Source organism: Planococcus citri, chromosome 4 (genome assembly GCF_950023065.1).
Source record: "Planococcus citri chromosome 4, ihPlaCitr1.1, whole genome shotgun sequence".
In the NCBI taxonomy this organism is placed as follows: domain Eukaryota; kingdom Metazoa; phylum Arthropoda; class Insecta; order Hemiptera; family Pseudococcidae; genus Planococcus; species Planococcus citri.
This window is the reverse complement of record NC_088680.1, coordinates 42,791,066-42,805,835: the sequence shown is the minus strand read 5'-3', so window position 1 is coordinate 42,805,835 and position 14,770 is coordinate 42,791,066. Positions and strand designations below refer to the sequence as shown.

The 14,770-nt window shown below is 33.0% G+C and overlaps 3 protein-coding genes across 3 annotated transcripts in view; 1 reads left to right on the top strand and 2 right to left on the bottom strand.

The window, feature by feature from the left end:
• Pde9 (phosphodiesterase 9) overlaps positions 1 to 14,770 on the top strand; it is a 92,165-nt gene that overhangs the window by 15,473 nt on the left and 61,922 nt on the right. The gene's annotated exons all lie outside the window — the stretch shown is intronic.
• On the bottom strand, positions 1,065 to 2,630 carry LOC135844809 (uncharacterized). Its single transcript, XM_065363164.1, has 4 exons — positions 2,464 to 2,630; positions 2,175 to 2,387; positions 1,934 to 2,074; positions 1,065 to 1,697 (listed from the first exon to the last, which is right to left on the bottom strand). Exons 1-4 carry the CDS (start codon positions 2,541 to 2,543, stop codon positions 1,163 to 1,165), a joined length of 969 nt encoding a protein of 322 aa, XP_065219236.1. The 5' UTR covers positions 2,544 to 2,630; the 3' UTR covers positions 1,065 to 1,162.
• Positions 5,369 to 7,395, bottom strand: LOC135843382 (serpin B10-like). Its single transcript, XM_065361248.1, has 4 exons — positions 7,056 to 7,395; positions 6,375 to 6,836; positions 6,134 to 6,274; positions 5,369 to 5,903 (listed from the first exon to the last, which is right to left on the bottom strand). The coding sequence occupies exons 2-4, from the start codon at positions 6,695 to 6,697 to the stop codon at positions 5,369 to 5,371; spliced, it is 999 nt and encodes a 332-aa protein (XP_065217320.1). The 5' UTR covers positions 6,698 to 6,836; positions 7,056 to 7,395.

Sequence of the window (14,770 nt, the reverse complement as noted above, 5' to 3'; positions counted from 1 at the left end):
AACAGGCGGCCATGAATAAAGGTGATCTCATGTTACAATGAAATTACATTTTAGAATATCTGAAGAGTAAAACGTGCCATCCATTTCACCATTTGTCTATTTTTTTACTCTAGTTCATATTTACATAAATTCATACAAATTGTCTTTATTTTCCCAATAATACGTACCTCTACCTATCTACCTAAGTACATGGGATTTTTTTCCAGGTGTTTCTGAAAGCGATTGCTTTTATTTATTCGAATTCTGATCAGAACAAAAATGATATCAATACCTACGATTTTTTCCTATAGGCACTTAAGGGTTATTCCATGCCAAATCCACGAATTTTTGCAAGATGGGTCTTCCGTCTTCGATTTTTCCCAGAATAAGGTCATGTGTAGAGGTCATCAAACGATGACGAATTACGAAAATCGTAAATTTTTTCGATTTTTTTTTGACGGAGTTGTAGGGCGACAAAGTTTTCTAAAATGCCCGAAAATGGAAAATTTCAGTTGCAAATTGCTCCGGTTGTGCGTGGAATAGAATTTTGAACTTTTTTTCAAATTGTAGTACTTTGAGAGTTTTGAGAGGGTAAGTAATCGACGAATGATTACAAAATCAGTGTTGCCACTTTCAAAAACCTGAAAAAATCGTTTTAAAAACTTATTATTTAAATGTAACCAAGATCTCGACGAGTAAAAATTCTGAAAAAATTCTCAGTTTTAGTTCTTTTTATGTGGAATAACATATCAAAAAATTGAACAGACGTTGTTTTTCATTTTCGAAAAAAAAAATTATAAGTTTGGCATTTATTGCAAAAATACCATCAGAAACCTAAAAAAATGAAAATTTTTGAATTTTTGAGATATTTTACCAATGTGTAAACAAAAATGTGAAAGAATTCGCCCCCACCCAATTTGTAAACGAATGGTATTTTTGCAATAAATGCCAAACTTGTAATTTTTTTCTCGAAAATGGAAGAAAATCAAAATGTTATAGATTTTTAGAAAACTTCTATATCACCTTCATGAAAGCATATTATTATTCTCTTGACCATTATTAAATATCGAATCATAGAAAAATAATAGGTTTAGAATATTATATTTTTATACATTTTTCAACAATGAGAATAGTTTAGTTATGAAATCGCACGTTGAACGTCACGACGTAAAAAAAATAACACTCACGTGTAATTAATAAACAAATTCCACTGCATTGGAGTAATAGGATTCGAAAAGGTCATAATAGGATTTTTCACCCACGTATGCACCAAAACGTAGCGCGTTCTTTCGTCATAAATAAGTACACCGAATGGCCTATCGACATAAAACGGTTTGTAGTTGATATCGGTCTCGTTGAAAGTCTGCCGAGCTGAAAATGAATCGCAGACGATAGTATCTCCATTTATACTAACACCTTTTTCCTTTAAAGAAAACACAGTTGAATAATGCATAACTGGAATGGTGTAATCGATGTGTATGATATTCGCGCTGACAATTTCGAATAATTCGTATAATTCATCGTATGAGAAGTTCTTGATTGATATTAATGGTTGATCCGGGTAAGGTAACAGGACGACCATGAAGAATTCCTTGTTTTTAAAGGGTAAACGGATGGCTTCGTATTTCCGTATGGAATTATTGTAATAACCGATTTTTTCTTTCGAGTTGAATGTTCGCATTTGGATCACTGTTTGATAAGTAGTTTTGAAGCGATACCTGCGAATAAATGATTTATGTAATATTTCAGTTTGGGTTAATTTTCTAAAAATAGTCAATTTTTTTCTTTCACATCTCTAGAGGTGATAGGCCACTTTTTGTCACCGTACCAAGGTGTTCATCCCGAATACTTATGTATAGGTACTTGTCCATCTCTTGAGATGTAAAAGAAAGCCATTATTTTAATGTTTAATCTTCTAATAATAGTGGTAAAAATTTATTGTAGGTATATTTACGTTCTGTCCCAAATTTCAGTAGTCTTCAGCGTATCCCAGCAAGCTGTAAACGTCAACATGCTGAATTGCAAGTAACCGTTCGCCTCTCTGATCGGGCCAATCAAATTGTAATCTTCTCGCGTTGTGTATTCAGCAATCCATCTGAAATATTCATTTTTATAGTCCATTAATGTATCATAATCCACCCACCCTCTTAATTTTAGCGAGTAAAAAAATGTTACTGATGAGTAGTCACACTTACTCTTCAATAGAAGGCAGAAGTATTTTTTCTATCCAAACAAAGGACACGTTGTACAGTTCGGCGTGAAAATTTGTTTTTACGTCATTCAAGAATTTCTGAGATATGTTTTTTTGTTCATCGTAAAATATCGCATTGTGTACCCCCAGCTTCACATTCGGTGATTTTTGCCATGTATCCGCTTTAATGGTTAGACCGCAGACTAGTTCCATAAATCTGTAAACAATTTTGTGAAAAGAATGCACTATTTGGATAGTGATTTTACCCAAATTCAGTGAAATGTGAATCTTACTCCTCTTTGCGATAAGCAGGCGTTGCGACTTTTTCATAGTATAAATTTTTCAGTATACTTATACACACGGATACTTCCATAGATATAGGAATGAACTGGACGTTTTCATTCGGTAGACTTGCGTCCCATAAAAAGTCAAGATGTTTGTTGAGGGAATTCGCAGTGTCAGTTCGAATCTGTATAAAAATTCCAAAAAAGTTTACTTTTTTCAGAAAAAGTGTGTTTGGGTAGAAACGCCACATCAGCATCAAATAATCACTCTAAACCAAATGTTTGCTTAATTTTAATCACGTTAAAAACTGATTAATGAAGATTTTTTTCACGTTATTTATTACTTTTACTGTTAATAAGAAAACATCTAAAGCATAGCAATGATTGAAAATTATTTACCATGTGCTGAACTTCTAAATCATGCGGAGACCATTCCGAATATACGGCTGCAAACTGTAGCAAACCTAATACGCAAAATAACGATAGGCCTGTTTTTTCATGCATATTTAAATTCTTTCGTCAAAAATTTCACCCGAAAAAATCAAGAAACACTTTCGAAAAAACCACTGTTGAACTTTTTTTCAACTAATTGGTTCTCATGCGGTAGTACAAGTGTTTATAAAGTGCTTATTTTCACCTATGATAACGTGGATTATTACCTGCCTTTATCGAATTGGTACGAGTCAATCTTTTTTAATTTGTTTTAATTGGGACTATAATGATATTGATACGACTCATTTAAAATGTAAGCCTTCATAGATAGAGAGGTGGTTTAATAAATACTTATTTGGTTGTACTTTGAGGAGAAGAAATAGGTTATCAGTGTTGGAAATGACAGGCAGTCATATAAATACGAGTACCTTGAGATGATTTCACACACCTGTAAAATTATTAGAATATCTGAAAAGTGAAATATGCCATTCATTTACCTGCTTTTTTACTCTAGCTCATACAAATCGACTTTATTTTCCCAATAATGCGTACCTATGAGATTTTTTTCTTTTTGTTCCTGAAGATGATTGCTTTCAAAATTTTTTGAATGAACGTGCAAAAGCTAGTTTCATCATCAGTCAAAATTATGGGTGTCGAGGTTCATTTTTAGAATTTTGTCGAATGTTTAAAAGTCAGATTTTGGTCAAAAGGATTTCAAGCCATTTTGAACAGTTCTAAGTCCCCTTGTAAATTTTCGAAAATTACATTTTCTTCGAAATTTTGCTTACCATAGTAAACTATTATTCACAACTCATTTTTTCCGATTCAGCTGAACGACTCACCGAAAAAGTAACTTATTACCAAGACTTGAGAACCTGATTTTGAGTCATCAGCGTTGATTTTGCAGTTTTTGACGAATTTTTGAAAATGGCGGAAATAACCGATTTGCGTAATATGTAGGTATTTCTCTGAAAAGAGAATAGCATAAAGATGAAAATCAGAAAATCGGTTTTATATACTAATTCCCATGGTTTTTCGCAAAAGTTGCATTTTTTCCATCAACTTTTAATCGCTCCAGAAGGTGTGGTAATCAACTGAGGCAGCTGAAAACTTGATCCAGAATTAAGTTCGATATTCCGAATCGATTGTAGGGCAGGTATATCGAAAATCCGAAATGATACCTATGTTGAAAAGTGTATTTTTTTACTAGTTGAAAATCTTAAATCTTGAGAAAATTCCAAAATTGTCAATTTTTGCAACGAATTGCCCAAATGGACAAGAGAAGTGGATTAATATACTCGTACTTATTAGGTTGTATAATTTGAGGAAACGAAATAGGTTATCAGTTTTAGAAATAACAGCCGGCCATGAATAAAGGTGATCTCATGTTACAATAAAATTACATTATTAGAATATCTGAAAAGTAAAACGTGCCATCAATTTGCCTACTTTTTTACTCTAGTTCATACTTACATAAATTCATACAAATTGCCTTTATTTTCCCAATCATACGTACCTACGTATAATGGTTTTTTTCCTGTTGTTCCTGAAGGCGATTGCTTTTATTCATTTGAATCCTGATCAGAAAAATAATGATATCAATATCTACGATTTTTTCCTATAGGTACCCTAGAGTCATTCCATGCCAAATTTGCGGATTTCTGCCCGATGGGTCTTCGATTTTTCTCAATTTATAAGATCAAGTGTAGAGGTCATCAAACGATGACGAATTACGCAAACCGGAAATTTTTTCGATTTTTTTTGGCGGAGCTGTAGAGCTTCTAAGCACTCCAAAATGGCCGAAAATGGCAAATTTCAGTTGCAAATTGCCCCGGTTGTACGTGGCATAGAATTTTGAACTTTTTATCAAATTGTAGTACTTTGAGAGCGTAATTGACGAATGATGTCAAAATCAGTGTTGCCACTTTCAAAAATCTAAAAGAATATATTTAAAAACTTATAATTCAAATATAATCACGATCTCAACGAGTAAAAATTCTGAAAAAATCCTCAGTTTTAGTCCTTTTAATGTGGAATAACATATCAAAAAATTGAACAGACATTTTTTTTCATTTTCGAGAAAAAAAATTTCAAGTTTGGCATTTATTGCAAAAATACCATCAGAAACTTAAAAAAAATGAAAATTTTTGCATTTTTGAGATATTTTACCAATGTGTAGACAAACATGTGCAAAAAATCCCCTCCCCCTCCCATTTGTAAACGAATGGTGTTTTTGCAATAAATGCCAAACTTGTAATTTTTTTTCGAAAATGAAAAAAAATCAAAATGTTAGATTTTCAGAAAACTTCTATATCACCTTCATGAAAGCATATTATTATTCTCTTGACCATTATTAAATATCGGATCATAGAAAAAAAAAATAATGGGTTTAGAATATTATATTTTTATACATTTCTCAACAATGAGAATAGCTTAGTTAAGAAATCGCACCTTGAACGCAACGACGTAAGAAAAATAACATTCAAATATTATTAATAAACAAATTCCATTGCATATAAGAAATAGGATTCGAAAAGGCCGTGATAGGATTTTTCACCCACATATGCACCAAAATGTAGCGGGTTCTTTCGTCATAAATAAGTAAACCGAATGGCCTATCGACATAAAACGGTTTGTAGTTGATACTGGTCTCGTTGAAGGTCTGCCGAGCCGCAAATGAATCGCAGACGATAGTATCTCCATTTATACTAGCACCTTTTTCATTTAAAGAAAACACAGGTGTACTCATCATAACTGGAATGGTGTAATCGATGTGTTCGATATTCGCGCTGACATATTCGAATAATTGGTATAAATCAGCGATTGAGAATTTCTTGATTGATTCTAATGATTGATCCGGGTAAGGTAACAGGACGATCATGAAGAATTCCTTGTTCTTAAAGGGTAATCGGATCGCTTCGTATTTCAGTATGGAATTGTTGAAGTAACCGATTTTTTCTTTCGAGTTGAATGTTCGCATTTTGACCACCGTGTTATAAGTAGTTTTGAAGCGAAACCTGCGAATAAATGATTTATGTAATATTTCAGTTTGGGTTAATTTTCTAAAAATGGCCAATTTTTTTCTTTCACATCTCTAGAGGTGATAGGCTACTTTTTGTCACCGCACCAAGGTGTTCATTCCGAATACTTATGTGCTTGTCCATCTCTTGAGATGTAAAAGAAAGCCATTATTTTAATGTTTAATCTTCTAATAATTGTGGTAAAAATATATTGTAGGTATATTTACGTTCTGTCCCAAATGTCAGAAGTCTTCAGCGTATCCCAGCAAGCTGTAAACGTCAACATGCTGAATTGCAAGTAACCATTCGCATCTCTGATCGGGCCAATCAAATTGTAATCTTGTTGCGTTGTGTATTCAGCAATCCATCTGAAATATTCATTTTTATAGTCCATTAATGTATCATAATCCACCCACCCTCTTAATTTTAGCGAGTAAAAAAATGTTACTGATGAGTAGTCACACTTACTCTTCAATAGAAGGCAGAATTATTTTTTCTGTAGGATCAAAGGACACGTTGTACAGTTCGGCGTGAAAATATGTTTTTACGTCATTCAAGAATTCCTGAGATATGTTTTTTCGATCATAAAATATCGCATTGTGTACCCCCAGCTTCATATTCGGCGATTTTTGCCATCTATCCGTAATAATGGTTAAAGAACAGACTAGTTCCATAAATCTGTAAACAATTTTGTGAAAAGAATGCACTATTTGGATAGTGATTTTACCCAAATTCAGTGAAATGTGAATCTTACTTCTCTTTGGGATAATTAGGCGTTGCGACTTTTTCATAGTATAACTGTTTCAGTACACTTATACACACGGATACTTCCACAGATATAGGAATAAACTGGATGTTTTCATTCGGTAGAGTTGCGTCCCATATAAAGTCACGACGTTTGTTGATGGAATTGTAAGTGTCAGTTTGAATCTGTATAAAAATTCCAAAAAAGTTTACTTTTTTCAGAAAAAGTGTGTTTGGGCAGAAACGTCACATCAGCATCAAATAATCACTCTAAACCAAATGTCTGCTTAATTTTAATCACGTTAAAAACTGATTAATGAAGATTTTTTTCCATTTTATTTATTATCTACTTTTACTGTTAATAAAAAAACATATAAAGCATAGCAATGATTGAAAATTATTTACCTTTAGCTGAACTTCTAAATCATGCGGAGACCATTCCGAATATACGGCTGCAAACTGTAGCAAACCTATTACGAAAAATAACGACAGGCCTGTTTTTTCATGCATATTTAAATTCTTTCGTCAAAAATTTCACCCGAAAAAATTAAGAAACACTTTCGAAAAAAACCACTGTTGAACTTTTTTTCAACTAATTGGTTCTCATGCGGTTGTACAAGTTGTAATAAACTGCTTATTCTCACCTATGCTAACCTGGATTATTATCTGCCTTTATTGAATTGGTGTGAGTTAATCTTTTTTAATTTGTTTTAATTGGGACAATAATGATATTGATACGATTCATTTAAAATGTAAGCCCATGTAGAATGTAGATAGAGAAGTGGATTAATATACTCGAACTTATTAGGTTGTATAATTTTAGGAAACGAAATAGGTTATCAGTGTTAGAAATAACAGCCCGCCATGAATAAAGGTGATCTCATGTTACAATAAAATTACATATTAGAATATCTGAAAAGTAAAACGTGCCATCAATTTGCCTACTTTTTTACTCTAGTTCATACTTACATAAATTCATACAGATTGCCTTTATTTTCCCAATCATGATTGGGAAAATAATACGTATAGGTAGGTACATATCGCACCTCGGGAGTAATAAGGTCACATCTCAAAAAAAATTGATTTTGATGTTTTTGCATTTTTGGAGTTTGTATGACCCCCCTCAACCAAAAATTACACTTTGAGTTGGGTACATTATCTAGATCTTGTAAAAAACGCAAATGGCCTAACTCAAAATCTCAACAACATTGCAAGTTGTTTGGAGTTGTAAGAAGGGTACATCTCAAAAAACTCCACCTTTTTTGAGCAAATTTCGTACATACAAAGTGTTAACAAATAGTTTTGATTGTTTTGAATGTTTGTCAGTTAGAAATAGTCACAAGGAGTGCATTTTTTATTGGTTTGTACCAAATGGAAAAATTTTTTTAAATTGATCACTTTTCAGAAAAATGAATTTGCACATATCATGAAATTTTAGTTTTTTGAGAAAAACTCAAAAACTAAGCACTCTTGAAAAAAACTAACGACATCATGTCGATTGGAAATTTAATTCTCTACAACTTTGTTATCATGAAATTTTTTTTGGACACTTCCTTTCGCCTCCACATCAACTTTAGTGAAAGGTTATAACTCAAACTGTTTTCCAAACATCGAAATATTTCCTCTTTAAGATTTTATTTTCCAAAGTGTTCTTATGCTAAATGAAGGTAGGATACCAGATCTTTAAAATAAGGTGCTATTCATTCCTCACAATTAATTATAAGTTGATAAAAATAATGAATAAAGTTTTTTAAAAAAAGAAAATCACTCTCCTGTAAAATTTCACTTTTTTGAGATGTGACCTTATTACTCCCGAGGTGCGATATGCATATGTACCGACCTATGTATAATGGGATTTTTTTCCTGTTGTTCCTGAAGGCGATTGCTTTTATTTATTTGAATCCTGATCAGAAAAATAATGATATCAATATCTACGATTTTTTCCTATAGGTACTTTTGGGTCATTCCATATCAAATTGACGGATTTTTGCAGGATGGGTCTTCGATTTTTCTCAATATCAGATCATGTGTAGAGGTCATCAAACGACGATGAATTACGAAAACCGGAAATTTTTTCGATTTTTTGGCGGATGGCGGAGCTGTGGCCCTCTAAAATTTTCCAAAATGGCCGAAAATGGCGAATTTCAGTTGCAAATTGCCCCGGTTGAATGTGGTATAGAATTTTGAACTTTTTTTCAAATTATAGTACTTTGAGAGCGTAATTGACGAATGATGTTATAATCAGTGTTGCCACTTTCAAAAAACTAAAAAAATCTATTAAAAACTTATAATTTAAATATAATCAAGATCTCGACGAGTAATAATTCTGAAAAAATTCTCAAGTTTTAGTTCTTTTTATGTGGAATAACGTATCAGAAAATTCGACTGGCATTTTTTTAATTTTCGAGAAAAAAAATTACAAGTTTGGCATTTATTGCAATAGGTAATACCATTAGAAACCATAAAAATAAAAATTTTTGCATTTTTGAGATATTTCACCAATGTGTAGACAAAAATGTGAAAAAATACGTCGTCCCCTCCCCATTTGTAAACGAATGGTATTTTTGCAATAAATGCCAAACTTGTAATTATTTTTTTCTCAAAAATGAAAAAAAAAAAAATGTCAGATCTCCAGAAAACTCCTATATCATCTTTATGAAAGCATATTATTCTCTTGACCATTATTAAACATCGGAGCATGAAAAAAAATAATAATATGGGTTCAGAATATTATATTTTTATACATTTTCAACAATGAGAATAGATAAGTTAAGAAATTGAACGTTGAACGCCACAACGTAACAAAAATTACACTCACAAATTATTAATAAACAAATTCCATTGCATTTGAGAAATAGGATTCGAAAAGGTCGTAATAGGATTTTTCACCCACATATGCACCAAAACGTAGCGCATTTTTTCGTCATAAATAAGTAAACCGAATGGCCTATCGACATAAAACGGTTTGTAGTTGATATTGGTCTCGTTGAAGGTCTGCCGAGCTGAAAATGAATCGCAGACGATAGTATCTCCACTTATACTAGCACCTTTTTCGTTTAAAGAAAACACAGGTGAATTCATCGTAACCGGAATGGTGTAATCGATGTTTTCGATATTCGTGCTGACATATTCGAATAATTGGAAATATTCAGAGGTTGTGAATGTTTTGATTGATTCTAATGGTTGATCTGGATAAGGTAACAGAATGACCATGAAGAATTCGTTGTTCTTAAAGGGTAATCGGATCGCTTCGTATTTCAGTATGGAATTATTGAAGTAACCGATTTTTTCTTTCGAGTTGAATGTTCGCATTTTGACCACTGTGTTATAAATAGTTTTGAAGCGAAATCTGCGAATAAATGATTTATGTAATATTTCAGTTTGGGTTAATTTTCTATAAATGGTCAATTTTTTTCTTTCACATCTCTAGAGGTGATAGGCTACTTTTTGTCACCGTACCAAGGTGTTCATCCCGAACATGTATTTGTCCATCTCTTGAGATGTAAAAGAAAGCCATTATTATGATGTTTAATCTTCTAATAATTGTGGTAAAAATTTATTGTTTAGTTAGGTATATTTACGTTCTGTCCCAAATGTCAGAAGTCTTCAGCGTATCCCAGCAAGCTGTAAAAGTCAGCATGCTGAATTGCATGTAACCTTTTGCATCTCTGATCGGGTCATTCAAATCGTAATCTTGTTGCTTTGTGTATTCAGCAATCCATCTGAAGTATTCATTTTTATAGTCCATTAATGTATCATAATCCACCCACCCTCTTAACTTTAGCGAGTAAAAAAATGTTACTGATGAGTAGTTCACTTACTCTTCAATAGAAGGCAGAAGTATTCTTTCTGTAGGATCAAAGGACACGTTGTACAGCTCGGCGTGAAAATATGTTTTTACATCATCCAGGAATTCCTGAGATATGTTTTTTCGATCATAAAATATCGCATTGTGCACCCTCAGCTTCACATTCGGTGATTTTTGCCATGTATCCGTAATAATGGTTAAAGAGCAGACTAGTTCCATATATCTGGAAACAATTCTGTAAGGAGAATGTACTTACGTTAGATGGTGCATGATTTTACACAAATTCAATAAAATGTGATTTTAGAGTTAAAGACTTACTTCTTTTGGGGATGATTAGGAAATACCATTTTTTCATCATATAAACTTTTCAGTCCACTTATACACACGGATACTTCCATAGATAAAGGAATATACTGGATGTTTTGATTCATTAAAGTTGCTTTCCATAAATAGTTAAGGCGGTCGTCCAGGTTTCTTGAAGCGAGAATTTGAATCTGTATAAAAGTTCCAAAAATGTTACTTTTTTTTTTAGACAAAGTGTGTTCGGGTAGAAACGTCAGATCAGCACCGAATAATCACTCTAAACCAATCATCTTCTTAATTTTAATCACGTTAAAAACTGATTATTGAAGATTTTTTTCATGTTATTTTTTACTTTTACTGGTAATAAGAAAACATCTAAAGCATGGCATTGATTCAAAATTATTTACCCGTCGCTGATATTCTAAATCACGTGAAGACAATTCCGAGTATACGGCTGCAAACTGTAGCAAACCTAATACGAAAAATAACGATAGGCCTGGTTTTTCAGGCATATTTAAATTCGTTTGTCTAAAATTTCACCCGAAAAAGTCAAGAAACACGTTCGAAAAAAACCACTGCTTAAACTTTTTTTCTCAACTAATTGGTTCTCACTTGTCATACGGTTGTACAAGTGTTCATAAAGTGCTTATTTTCACTTATGATAACGTGGATTATTACCTGCCTCTATCGAATTGGTACGAGTCAATCTTTTTAATTTGTTTTAATTGGGACAATAGCGATATTGATACGACTCATTTAAAATGTAAGCCTTCATAGATAGAGAAGTGGATTACGTAAATACTTATTTGGTTGTACTTTGAGGAGAAGAAATAGGTTATCAGTGGTAGAAATGACAGGAGGCCATAGGTAAATACCTTGAGATCATCTCATATCTACCTACAAATACTATACCTGTAAATTTATTAGAATATCTGAAAAGTGAAATGTGCCATTCATTTACCTGCTTTTCTGCTCTAGCTCGTACAAATCGACTTTATTTTCCCAATAATGCGTACCTATGAGATTTTTTCCTTTTGTTCCTAAAGGTGATTGCTTTCAAAATTTTTTGAATGAACGTGCAAATGCTAGTTCATCATCAGTCAAAATTATGGGCGTGGAGGTTCATTTTTAGAATTTTGTCGAATGTTTAAGTCAGATTTTGGCCAATAGGGTTTCAAGCCATTTTGAGCAGCAAATTTTCGAAAATTTCATTTTCTTCGAAATTTAGCTTACCAGTAAACTATTACCTGTTCATTACTCATTGTTTTTGATTGAGCTGAAATTTGGCTCATTAAAAAAGCAAGTTATCAAGACTTAAGAATATGATTTTGAGTTACCAGCGTTGATTTTGCAGTTTTTGACGAATTTTTGAAAAATAGCGGAAATACCTAACCGATTGGTGTAATATTTCTCTGAAAAAAGAATAGCATAAAGATGAAAGTCAGAAAATCGGTTTTATATACTAAAATTGACCCCCCCTCCTCCCCCAAGGTCTTTAGCAGAAGTTGTATTTTTTCCATCAATTTTAATCGCTCCAGAAGGTGTGGTAATCAACTCAGGCAGCTGAAAATTTAATCCAGAATTAAGTTCGATATTCCGAAAATCGATTGTAGGGCAGGTATATCGAAAATCCGAAATGATACCTATGTTGGAAAGTGTATTTTTTTACTAGTTGAAAATCTTAAATTTTGAGAAAATTCCAAAATTGTCAATTTTTGCAACGAATTGCCCAAAATTTCTCCTACCTCTAAAGTGAATCCTACAAATTGGTTTCCACTATTTTCGAGTCCATCTGAAGCCTCCTACAAAAGTATGGTCTTTCTCCAGCAATTTCCAACTGCTTCAGAGGGTGCTGTAATCGAATCAGGGTTTCTATTAGGTCGCGAAAATCGCGAAAGAAGTCACGATTTTGAAAATAGGTCGAGAAAGTTGCAAAAAATCGTCCAGACTTTAAATTTTAAAAATTTCTCGTATTATTATTCAATGCCTCAATGGTAGTGCTACTGTCAAATGCCATATTAGCATTTTAAATAGCCATAAAAATTCAAAATTTCAAAAGCTTCCGCCCTCGTTTCGCTTGAGCATATTATTTTCTTTTTTTTGACCAAAGGTTGAGTCTTGATGGTAGAAAAATTGGCTTCTCACATTAAAAATTATGTTTTTTTACTTCTGAGGAATTTTCATCTTTCGAGTGCTTTTGCTCTCACTTCGTTCGGGCTATTTATGTGTAATTTCAGAAATACCTTTTATAATTATCTGGAAATTATTGTTAGATTGCTGGAGGAGCAGGACTGTCGAGATGGGGGGGGGGGGGTGTAAAGAGGACAGTTTACCCCGGATTCGCTCAAATTTTTTGGCATGTCCTTAGAGTATTTATTTTATACATATTTGTTGTCCAACAATTCTTCCCCCCCCACAGTGTGAGCTTTATTGAAACCCTAGTTTTTTCGTTAAAAAATGGGAGGGGGTACTGAAAAAAAACTCGCGATTTTTGAATATCAAATTTTGGTAGACACCATGTCCACTTCGGCAGCTGAAAATTTTCTACTATCATATGTTCGACATTTTAAATCAATTTGGGCAGGTGAATGACAAATCCGAGGTGACTGGTTGAAAAGTGTCAGAATTTTTTTTAGAAAATTGGAAATCTCTTTGAAAAAAAATCAAAATTGTCAATTTTTGAAAAAAATACTCAGATGAATTTCGTCTTCTCCTCAAGTAGACCACCTAAATCGATTGCTACAGTTTTTGAGCCGATCTGGAGGAAAGTCAACTTTTGCTGGAGGCTCCAGATCAGCTTAGGAGTGGTGGGAACCGATTTGGATGATCGATTTTGGCATGTAAATCAATTTTCAGATTTTTTTCTTCATTCATTTTTCTTTTTTGAAGAATGATGCAGGTAGGGTACCAATACTTAGATTATTTCTGTAATTTTCAAAAATTCGTCAATAATCGTAAATCAACTTTGGCAGCTCAAAATTCGGTTCTGAGAACCTGAAACATTGATCTTGAAAATTGAGAAAGATTAGGAAAAATCATTTCCCTAAAACGCTGCACACCCTATACTTACTCGAGAAATTACTCCTGGCGCAGAACCCGCCATACGTGTATTTATGCGAACCCGTTTGAAACAGCTCCAGTTTACGCCATCTTCGAAAAATTACGCTGTAACCTCATCGAAAGACTTGATAGGCCGCAGTCAAGAGAAAAAAACATAAAATAGACGCACTTCAGGGACAATAATTTTGAGCTCTTGAAAACCTCGTTCGTGCTCGCTCGAAGACAATAATTTTAAAACATCGAGTTCTCCAAGGTACATATTATACCTAAGTACTGTATATTTTCACGATGTTTATATTTTTTTGAAAATCTGCAAGTATTACTCATTTTCAAGCAATCGTTTGTCTCTTTGGGAAACTACTCGAAACAGGCATAGGTAGATTACATTATTATTTATACCTACCTTACTTGATATAAATGAGAAGAAAGAAATAGACAAATAACACAAGAAAAATACCTACACCTAAAATACAAAAATTTCGTTTACTCTTACATATGTACGAGTATATCACCTCGTTATAAATCGTTGAACGTTTTCGCTGCTTCAAATCGTCGAAAAGTTTTCCACTATAAAGTTAGAAATACGCGTAAATGTAAGTACTAATTTTTGATTGATGCTTTTCATCGCTGCTGGAGTAAAATTTTACGCGACGTTTTATTATAAGATTCATTAGAATCTCATTTCACCACGAACACGACTTCATTAATCGTAACAAAATGTTGAATGACTTTTAACAATCGTATATATTCGAGGTGTTGCCAACGTAGGTATGTATCTCCAAATAGGTAGCTAAATCGTCTATTTCATCTTGATATTTTGTCGTTGGCTCGAAATTGCAACGATGACGACGACGACGTGTTAATAGTACGAGGTAAAACACAGCACGTGTAAATTGCACCATAATACAGGACGCATCAACAGCTCGAATTGGAGCTAGAGCATGAGCAT